Below are 11,050 nucleotides of genomic sequence, written 5' to 3' on the forward strand. Positions count from 1 at the left end.
TGCAGAGCACTGCAAAAGTATTCACACCCTCAACCCTAGAAATCTGTCACAATTTAGGATGTTACACGACAAACAATGGAATGTGTTTTACTGGCATGTAACACGACAGACCTGCACAAAGTTTCACATAATTGTGATGAAAAGTCTGAAAATTTAAAATGTTTATATCGAACAACAGGAGGTTTATATTCCACCTTGACGGGCTGGGTATGGAGAGCATTGGTGACAGAAACAACTCTGGAGGCTAAAGTGGCAGAATCTGTTGACTGGACAAAGCATTGTTAACTGACTCCACAAATCTGGTCTTTATGCAAGAGCAGCAAGAAAAAAAACTATTGGTGAAAGCAAGCTGCACAACAGATCTTAAAGGTCTTAAAAAGTCATCATGAAGTTTCAGTTTTAGGCCTCTAACTCGGTCCTGGAGGGCCGGCAGCCTGCATGTTTTAGTTCTCTCCCTGGTTTAACACACCTGGATCAAATGATGGCTCATTAGAAGACCTAAGAATAACTTTGACATGCTGAAAAGGTCGTTGCTACCACCAGGGAGAGAACTAAAACGTGCAGGATGCCGGCCCTCGAGGACCGACTTTGGGCACCCCTACTAACTAGTCTTAAACGTGACAAGATCTAAGACTTAACTAAGGGCAAACCTTGTTTCCACAAGGCTGTGTGTTGTTCCTGCAAGTCGTGTGTTCAACTTGCAGGATGTTTGAGAACAAGATGAAGGAGTTGGAGGAGCAGCTCTCCCAGAAGACCTCCAGCGTGTCGGAGCTCAAGCAGCAGCTCAAAGAGGCCAAGGGGCGCGAGGAGTGGGCCGAGACGCGGGCAAGGCAGCTCCAAGATCAGGTACCACAAGATAAGAGTCGAGTCGGAACAGACTGACTCGCTGACTGGAATTATTGTCCCAGGGGATAACTAGGCTCCTGAAAACATTACTACTGTTAGAATTTTTTTTTTCATTGAATGTTGTATAATAATACAAGAAAAACAAACTTTCTTGCCGATGGTGACAGGAGGTAAACTTTTATGCCTCTGTTTGTTGCTCATTAGGTTGACTTGTTACAAAAGTTTCCAGGAGCTCCAAAGACTAATGTGGGGAGCTCCAAGGATCTTCAAGCAGTCAGGTATGTAAATTACCGTTATGTGATTTTTTTCCATCATCACTGCCCATGTATTTCTAGCATACTGCAAAACAGGCACTGTGGGGAAAAAGTGGACTCTTACGGTGTAGATGCTTCATTTGATTAAAAAATATTTGTGTTTGAGCTAGCTTTGTTAGCATTATTGGGGCAGACTCACACACACCATAAATGGTTTACTAGGTCAGTGTTTTTCAAAGTGAGGGCCACTGGGGGCGCTAGGGGGACTCGGAAAGTTGGAAAAAAATAATATTTCAATCCCATAAATATTTAATTATACTTTAAAAAAATAATAAATCTGATGCGTTTTTCAATTAAAACACATCAAAATAACTTTATGAAATATTACTTGCCATGCCTATCTATCTGATTGGCTACCAGTTAAATTTATCAGTCTAATCTCTCCTCAAGATAGCATAGCTAACATAGTTAGCAACCACAAAATGGACAAGTAAGTGTCTGAAAAAGACTAAAGGAACCTCAGAACTAAAGTTGGAGTGATATAAAATTTGGTGTGTGATTAAAAAAAATACACATTTTCCTATAATCAAAAGAGAAGATTGTGGTGAAGAAGTTTTATTGTGACAAGACCATCTGATGATTAAATTAATAATATATTACCACAGACCTCATGGGCAACTAAAATCAGTTTAGCATTCATGCTAAATCAAAGTAATAAGTATTGAATGGTGAATAAAAGTGAGATAAAAGTTGACATTTATATGCGGTATTTTGTTTACAAAGAGGGATCACCAACCAGAAGCTAACGGTGATTATTAAGGGGTATTAGAGTAAAGAGGTACAGAAATCCATTCATGTTTCCTTTTTCCTTTCACTGTAGTTATGAACTCCTTTGTGTTGATCTATGATATAAAATCCCAGTGAAATACTTTGAAGTTTGTGCTTGTTATGCAACATATGGGAAAGTTTAAGGGAATGGTTGCTCATGCAAATCAAGAGAAACATAATGTACATAAAGGTTAGTGATCGTTTACATTGGGAAATTCTTCAAAGGTCAAATAGAATTTTTCTGAATCTTAAACTCGAGATGCAGCATGAACACACTCTTAACCAGGGAGATGACCAGATGACCAGTTGATGATGCAACTAAACTATTTATTTGTCCGAAGACTGGAGAGCGCCGAGCCAGAGAGGACAACCGTGGAGCCGAAACAGAAGCTGAATGACGACCCGGAGCAGGATGCTGGAGTTTCTCCAGAACCTGGTGAATCTTCACTTTTCCCCTACTATACTAATGCTGTTCTTTAACAAAAACAGTTACCATGACGTGACTTGAACTTAATCTAGTCTTTTAGAGTTTATTCAGAAATAGGAGCCGGCGGAGCTGTCACAAAATCACAACAAAATGATATTTAGTCTAGCACTGACTGCAACTTCTGTACAGAGGCTTGTTTGGATGCATAGGCGGAGCTAAGAGTGGTGGGGTTGTGACGTGATGCGCTTCACTAACAGACTTCTTTCTTAAGTTCATGATTAGCCAGTTATGGTCATTTTCAGCCATTGTCTACGTCCATATTTACAGGAACTGGCTTATTCTGGTGCAGAATTATGACTCATGTCTCACGTCAGTCAGGGGCGCAACTCCATATTTTTGTGGTGGATGCGAACATATCTTCGGCGCCCCCCCATATATCGAATGATGACTGAGGCCTGCTCTTGCTTTGAAATATCAGGTGTGCAGTCCAGTTCCACTGCAAAGTACTTAGAGGACTTGATCTTGGCAGATATTTTACTCAAAACACACTCTGTTTAAGGGCTTTAGTGACTCTGATGACTAATTTGTCTGATACACGCATGAACTTGAACAACTCATCTTTAATTAAAGAATCCATAATATATATGAGTGAAAAAATGCACCCAGGAGGGCTAAGTGTTGGACCATAGCTGGGCACTGCCGCCGCAGCAGCTTTAGCTTTCCTGTGTTAATATTTCCTGAATTTTATTTCGGTCATTCTTACTTAGAGCGCGGTTATGTGTCTGTGACAGGTTTATGTATCAGATATTCATAGAAATACAAAACAAATCGCGTCCCTTAATGGTTTAATAGGGGAGGCAACTTTTAACAGCCAAATATGGGACGATTCCGTATTAGGCTAGCTGCTAGCTTTAGCTAACTTGATTATTTACAACCCTCCTGTCCTGCTAATACACTGACGGTACTTACCTACTATCTTTCAACCACATTGAAAGGCTTTTTTTCATCCCGCCAACATCTTTATCCTTCTCCCTTTTCCTTTTTCTGTTTTGCGCCCCGGACAGCTTTTTTTTCTGCCGCTCCATTTTGTCAAGTGCACTATGAGTGGTAGTCTAAAATAAAAAAAATAAAAAAAACGCGCCTGCATACTCTTAGGGGTGCGTGCACAGCCACCTGCATGGGAGGAGCAGAGGGGCGCCTAATCAGTGCTGTTCCCCTGTTATTGATCATTTCATTCTGTTAATTATAGAAAATGCCAACAAGAAAAAAACATTTTTCGAGACGGGGTTTTGGCGCCCCCTCTAGTGCAGCGCCCCTATGCGTTGCATACCCTGCATACCCACTTTTTGCGCCACTGACGTCAGTGACACAAAAGTCGGACAAAATGCGAAAAGACTGTTCAGACTACGTCTCCGAATTAGCACCACATATGGAAGTGGCACAAATCGCATTGTTTGGGGCTGAAAAGATCCGAACTGGATCGTTCAGAGTGCAGTGACAAAGTTGGATATCATAAAAAAATTAAAAATTGATTTGCCTGCTGTGTAGACGTAGCATTTGTAGACTTTGCGCTGCACACTAGTGTGGAGTTTTTTTCAACAAATGGGCCATACCTGAGACTGGTCCCATAGTCAGGAGATAAAATAACTGAATTGTACTGAAAAATAATCCCACAGCAAAATTTCCTGTCCCAAAACCTTCCACTAGAGTGAAATTAGGTAAATAGCATTCTTATGGCAACTGCTAAACCCAGGTAGTCCTGTAGATTGTCAAGAGAGAGGAATGACTCAGTGATGTGTTCGCAGTCCTCCTAGCTGTATAGTGTAGGTTAATGGGAAGCAAACCCTGATCTCAGATGTTGCATTCAAAGGTCATGGGAACCTGAAAAGACTCCTACAAGCTGCCGAAAGTCAGAAATCTAAACTCCAAGCAGAGGTGAGAAAGCTAAGGAAGGAGCTGGGGAACTTCGACCCGAACTTTTTCGAAGAGCTGGAGGATTTGAAATACAACTACAACCTGGAGGTGAAGAAGAACATCCTGCTGGAGGAGCAGCTGAGGAAGGTGTGCGATCAGTTTGGCGTGACGCCTGAAATGCCCAGCGTGTCCATCAGTTAACACGCGGTTGTCCAGACTTTTTAACTATGAGTTTGCTGCTGTTCTAATTATGTTCTGGTTTTTTTTTTACTGTCAAAGTCAGCAGAAACAGCCAAGCAGCACTTTTTTTTTTAAACTGTTTTTGTTTTTTCTCCAACAGTGTGTTATTACAGAGTTATAGTTTTGTAATTATTTATAAGGAATTCCTCTGTATTTTCCAATAAAAACAAGATCATTTTGAATGGTCAGAATTGTCCTTTTATTCATCACAACAGAAGACTGTATGTACAGTATTTACAATAACACATTAAAGTCATGCACTTCTTTTACAAACCGTCTTTCTATTTAAGTCTAAAACGCTGTTTGGTTGAATCTTCACATTTCACCTTCAGAATGTGGACTCCTTGTCCATGGAAAACCTTTTTCTTTTCTTTTCTTTTTTTTATTAAGACTTTCTGCTAATTCTGTTCCCCAAAGATAGTTTTTCTGTTAGAGAGCGTCATCCTCGTCGTCTCGGCGGTTTACGGCTAGAACTTCACGTCCTGAAGCCGACTGAAGCGCTGTCCGTTCAGCGGGGAAAACCACGACAACAAGCCCTCGCTGCTGCTGTAGGCTACGGACGCTCCCCCGAGGCGGACCACCGCGGGTCTGCTGGCGAGGCGAGTTTCACCGTCCGGCCACCTCAAGCCCAGGTGATGCCGGTGGATCTGCAAACATAAACACACACTGACTCAACCAAGCGGCTTCAGAAATGCATAGTAGGGGAACACTGATTGCAGTTTTCTGGCTGACCGACGATCTTTAAACACCGATTACGATTTTTGGCCGATACCGATTTTCTTTCTTTTTTTTTTTCCGTCTGAAAAGTCACTAAAAATAGCGACAAAGTTGTTAAGTTGGAAACGGTGGAACTTACTGTTAATGGCGCACCTGTGCACATGACCTGGTGGTCTCAGACTTTGCCGAGGTAGATAAGATCGGTTTCATATGCAAGTATTGGCCAATTACTGATTTCCCAAAATGAAAAAGGCAGTATTGTGTTTCCCAGCCATATATTGCCATTTTATAGCACAATTAAGTAACTTAACTTCAGTTGTTGTAAAACAAATGCTATATATATATATATATATCAAATTACTTAAAAAGAAATTTGACCTTTTAACTTAACTTCTTGAAATTGGGCCTCTGTCTTTTTAAGAACCTCCTGGGTTTTCTCAAACTCGGCCTTCAGGAAGTCATCACAACATGGCTACTCTATTAACCCATTAATAACGTTTTTAACCAGTGAAGTAGCTCCTATAATGACCTCAGCAAATGCGTTCCACCAGGTGTTTGCTAATTGCTGCTGGCTAGTCTTAAGGAGCTGAGAGAGGGAGTCATGGGGGAGGGAAGCTTGGAAATTGCAGCTCAGAGGAGAAGCTTCTTCTGGAAGGCGGGGCTAGGTCCATCCAGGTGTTTTGCACAGTTGAATGGTTGCCATGGAGATTAAAGGATTCCTCAAACATGCATGAAAGAGTCAAAACAACACTCCAGGTACGTTTTTGATGCGGGAATAACATTATAACATGATGTAAAGCTCAAAAAAGGCGATCATACAAAATACTGTCCCTTTAACGCCTTTGAAATTGTTTTTGTAGAAACCTAAACATATCCTCAGTGACAGAATATTGGCTCCTCCCACCTTAATCAGCGTGCCGTCGTTGCAGTGCCACACGATGCCCTCCACTCGACCTTCACAGTTCTCCTGAAACCAGGAGCGGAGCAGCTGGAAGTTGACAGGCGGAGGGTTCCTGACCGGAATGCTGCCATGTGGAACCAGGCAGTGGATGGGCTGCTTCTTACTGCCCAGTCCTGAACAGAGCAGACGACTAGGCTGTACATGAAAGCCATTATTAGTAAGTCGTTTTGAAGAACATATTGAAAAACATCGTCTTCACCTCAGCTGGATATATTTATATTTTTTATACTAAGAACAGTGCAGGGGTGATGAAGGTACATTCTGACCACAGTGACCAGCTGAATTTTAAAATTGAAAAATATTTAAGAAAATAGGCCTGACAACTTATGTCTGCAAAATTCACTTAAGAATGAAGAAAAGTTGTGCAAAAGAGAAACAGACAAAAGATTCTCAGATTATTAGTTTATCAAAGCGCCTGACATTAATTAGTGCGACTATTTATCACACTACTTCTATATAATGTTTCTAATTTGGGATTTTATGTTATTTCACGCATCTGTGACTATGTTAATAATTATGCATTAGAAGATTTTTTGTTTGCTAAAACAACAGTGCATTCGGGCCACCGTAGATAGAAACAATAAAATAAAATAGTAAATTTACACCAGAAACTCTGAAATTTTGAGATTAATCTCAGACATTTTTGGGGAAAAAAGATAAAAAAACAATCTGGACATTTCTCGGTGGAAATGTTTTTACTTTTTTTTCTAGAAATATAAGATTTTTCAAACTCAGAAATCTCCATGTTTTTGTTTTCTAGAAAATTTCTGAGATTTTTGGCAGAAATATATACTTCTCTTTCTTGTCTTTCCTATCAAGGCAATTCTACCAAACACTAAGAAAATGTGTGTAACCTTCTGATGTTGAAGACATTAATAAAACCTCTGGCACATTTTCTCTCACTGTTGTGGCATTTAGAAAAAATAAGTGATTCTAGTAACTGTGAATGACCTAATATAAGAGACATCTGGCCTTATTTAAATTCAAATGGTGAGAAAAAACATTTATTGTTTTGTTTTTTGTTTTCATTTTTTCATTCGTTGTACGTAAAGCTCTGGTCTCAAATGCCAATAATGTATCAGGCCAATCTTTGATGGTCTTTTATAGCTTTTGATGGTCTTTTATAGTAATGGTTCATAAGCTCTAAGGTGCTAAAGATCAAAGGGAATTGTGGTGATTAAAATAAGAAAAGTTAGAAAAGTCAATTTCCTGTTTTCCAATGCTATGCCAAATTACTCAAAACATTCTCAGATGACCAACCTTATGTCTGGGGCTGCTCTTTTCTTTTCATGCCGTTACATAAATACTTTTTTGCGGGGGAATAAAAATCTCATTAAGTATAACAAAACAGACGTTACTTTGTAGGCTGTAATCCTGTAAAATAAAATGGTTTTTGAGGTCCAATAAAGGTTGGTTGCATGCAGAATGATTATTAGAGACAGATACAAAATTAAAAATAATGATAATAGTAAAACTGAAGAAAAAGCAATAATAATAATAATCCACGGTCTAATGGATTCCCGCTATGCCTTCAGCTGGACCCAAACGGTCGGCGCTCAGCTGTCTTACCGTATGCGTTTCCGTTGACGTTGGTTCCGATTAGCTCCAGCGTTTGGTCCTGGAGGTCTGCCAGTGGGAGCGCTGTGATCTCCAGCAGGTCGTCGTCGTTGCAGCCGGGCTTCAGAACCAGAGCCACCCCGAGCTCGTAATCCACCACGGAGGAGTGCCAGCAGTACTGCTTGTTGCTCTTCTGCACCGGGACCCAGCCTGCAGTTTCACCATCAACAGCCATCTTTGTCGAAACTCGGCAGCAACGTGTTCGGCCGTTTCCTAACTGTCCCACGATGACCTCAGACGCTCAAAGTGCTAACTGAGGCCGGTACGGTTGGTCTTAAATGTGGATAATCTCTCTCTTAGCAGAACAATATACTTCAAATAGTCAGGAAATGACTTTAGAAACCCTTCCTAGATTGACAGGCATCAACAATTGCTGATGTCTTGCCTTGCTTTGGCGATGTGTTAATGCTTCAAACCGTCAAACTGCCAAAATCCTTTAACAGAGCAGGTCACACTTAGTGAAAAATCTACTATTTAGTTCTGTTACTTTCCTTCTGAAACACAATAAAGCTGCAATATGCAACGTTTATAAAAATGATATTTTTTACATATTTGTTAAAAAATATGGCACAGATAATCTGTGAAAATGTTGCACTCCTCCAACTCCTCTCTGTGCTGCCATTGCTGTCTGAAGAAATGCAGCGCTCCCGACAACCAATCAGAGCCAGGAGGCGGATCTTAGTGCTATCAATCAACCTTCTGATTTGTCATGATAGCAGAACGTAGCAGATACATTCTGCTATCAGAAACTGTAGTGTAGCAGGTAACTTCACGCTGTCAACGAGCCTGATTGACAGCGCTATGACCCTCCTCCTGCCTCTGATTGGTTGTTTTCAGCTTGCACTTTAAAAAGGAAGAGTTTGATTTTTTTTTGTCATGACAGTTTCAAAAAATTTTGTTTTTTATCAAAGTTACACACTGCAGCTTTAAAGCAATTCAGATTCTAATATCCCACTGTAGTCTCATCAAAGTTGACTAAAAAACGGCAGTTTTGAATTAATTTTCACTTTCTGCTCTCTTGAACTTAAACTACAGAACCATATAAATATCAGATCATTTCTTAGAATATGAGCGAAAACCCTTAAATTAAAACAAGATGGTTTTTTTCCCCCTTTACGATAGAAGGCATCAGAACCTGGGATGTGTCCGTGCTCGTCAGGAATGGGATGTCCGTTGCTATGTTTGACTCTGTGAGCAGGAATCCACGACTCGGGCACCGTTTTAAAATCTTCCTCCACATTCCAGGAGAAATCTGGAAGAAAATCCAAAATGCTGAGATAAACCTATCAATTAGTCCAACCACTGCAGCGCGGGAAACGTGCACCTAGCTAAAGTGACGGTACCTTTACAGCTTTTGTGAGTGTGTTGGTGCCTCTTGAATCTCTTCTCCGCCTGCTTGTTGGGCTTCCTGTCCAGCCTGGCCCAGAGGTAAGGCTGACCTAATAAAAACAGACATCAACAGTCAATAAAAAGCCCCTCAAATCACCTTTTATACAGAGATCATTGGGTTTATTAACACAGACAATTCCACAAAGCTTTAAAGTCTAAAAAAAAACAACAGATTTTTTGGGTTTTCCTGAAACAATGAAACTTTAGAGCAGAGGTGTCCAAGCTGTGGCCCAGGAGCCATTTTGCGCGCGTCTGACTTCAGTTTAAGAATGATGCAAATCTGTCCCTCTGCTAAATTTTCTGAGAAAGCGTGACCTAAATTCTGATTTTTATTGATCAGAATGAGGGTCCATCTGAAAATATGGGGTAGAAGTTCATACGTTTCTTACTTCTTCCTACTCCTTTTCAAGCAGGAGTAGACAAAAGACAAAAAATGTGTCTTTTGCAGTCCTTGTTCATGTGTGCTATTTTCTACTGCTACCATGTTCGAAATAAATCAATTGTACATTTTGCTAATAGAAAATTAGCTAAATTTCTTCTATCAAAGCAAACCTGCAAAACCCTTTAAACTTTGGATCTAGAATAATTTACAGCAACAAATCTGACTATTTAATTTGTTTATGGTTGAATAGGTAAAATAAATACTTTTTTTTTTTTTTTGACCCTCAAGTCCCTTTGACTTGACACCCCTGATCTGATCTGGAGCTCCATAGACTCAACACTCTGAGACGCACCTTGATAAAGAGCGACGTAGCAGCAGGTGCCATCCAGCTTTTCGGTGGCGAAGGCGCAGTCTACGTTAGCCTCTAGAGCCACAGGGTTCACGGTTTCAGTCGCGACAACCTGAAACTGCTGAAGACGAGACAAAACGGGGAGCATAAAGGATACAGACTGAACCTCCTTAGAAGTTGTTCATTCCACAAATCTGACCTCTATGGAAGAATGGAAAGAAAGTCATGACAGTCCCATTTAAGTAAAATATTTAGAGGAAGACGAGGCTAAAATGTAACTTCTTGGCTACGTGAAACCTCTGTTGATAGACGCTTTCTGTTCAGTCTTCTATTGTTTGACCATATGTGGTACTTACAGGGCATTGACGTCATAAGAATGCTGAAAAAAATGCATGCCGCACTTTTAAGCATTTTTATCGTTGTACACTGGAAATACATTGCGGGGCAGGGAGGGAACAATCTAGATCTTTAAAATAAGCGTTTCGCTTTTCTTATAGAAACTCTTTTTACATCCTCCATTCATACAGACAAGTACTCTGAGGTTGTTGGAATCTTTTCGCAGGACGAAAAGGTTCTTTAAGCGACCCGAAGTAAATGAAACGCATCCTGCAAACATTAAGGTACGGCTGCGGAAGAAGACCATTGTAGGTAGAGAGTGCTGCGGCCTGCAGCAGCAGAATCAATCAGAGGTTGATGATGAAGATGCTGCTGCTCACCTGATGCTCGCGTTTTCTGGACGCTTCTTCCTTCACGTCGGTGAGAAAAACACACGGGATTTTCTGCTGAACGGAGCCCAGGCGCCGCATTGCGACTTCCGGCTTTATTTTCACTGGAAATGTTTTTGAATTAACCTCGAAAACAAACAAACAACAAAAAAAATGTCAGCAGCTGCTAGTGGGTTAGAATGTGTGGATGTGTTTTTCGACGTGACTCTTCCCGTGTATTCTAAGGGAAGACTCGTTCGCGCCACCGTGTGGCCTGGAGGGAAGTTGCGCAACAATGAATCTGCACTTGATTCTTTTTTTTTTTTTTTTGAAGTAATTTCTTTTTACATGGGAGATCAAATTATTTAAGTTCAACTATAAATTGGGTTTATTTTGAGATAAAAGCAGAATCTCAAATGTTG

General features: G+C 40.5%; 2 protein-coding genes across 5 annotated transcripts in view; one reads left to right on the plus strand and one right to left on the minus strand.

The window, feature by feature from the left end:
* Positions 1–4,840, plus strand: part of cep290 (centrosomal protein 290) — a 67,431-nt gene extending 62,591 nt beyond the window's left edge. For 2 of the 3 annotated variants that reach the window (XM_028002090.1, XM_028002081.1), the window contains exons 48-51: positions 705–846; positions 1,051–1,124; positions 2,270–2,364; positions 4,226–4,840. In XM_028002090.1, coding sequence (XP_027857891.1) covers positions 705–846; positions 1,051–1,124; positions 2,270–2,364; positions 4,226–4,470 — 556 coding nt within the window. In that variant the 3' untranslated portion in view covers positions 4,471–4,840. Of the gene's footprint in view, positions 1–704; positions 847–1,050; positions 1,125–2,269; positions 2,365–4,160 lie in introns of all 3 variants that reach the window. The other variant, XM_028002099.1, reaches the window with a different exon arrangement.
* rlig1 (RNA 5'-phosphate and 3'-OH ligase 1) lies at positions 4,685–10,862 on the minus strand. 2 transcript variants are annotated; one of them, XM_028002151.1, is made up of 7 exons: positions 10,641–10,862; positions 9,928–10,042; positions 9,148–9,243; positions 8,940–9,056; positions 7,757–7,954; positions 6,131–6,300; positions 4,685–5,156 (listed from the first exon to the last, which is right to left on the minus strand). In XM_028002151.1, exons 1-7 carry the CDS (start codon positions 10,728–10,730, stop codon positions 4,977–4,979), a joined length of 966 nt encoding a protein of 321 aa, XP_027857952.1. In that variant the 5' UTR covers positions 10,731–10,862; the 3' UTR covers positions 4,685–4,976. The 2 variants fall into 2 exon arrangements, with proteins under 2 accessions (XP_027857952.1, XP_027857942.1); XM_028002141.1 differs by having other exon boundaries at positions 9,928–10,045; positions 10,641–10,861.
* Positions 10,863–11,050: the final 188 nt, after the last annotated feature.

This window comes from Xiphophorus couchianus, chromosome 2 (assembly GCF_001444195.1).
Source record: "Xiphophorus couchianus chromosome 2, X_couchianus-1.0, whole genome shotgun sequence".
Lineage (NCBI taxonomy): Eukaryota > Metazoa > Chordata > Actinopteri > Cyprinodontiformes > Poeciliidae > Xiphophorus > Xiphophorus couchianus.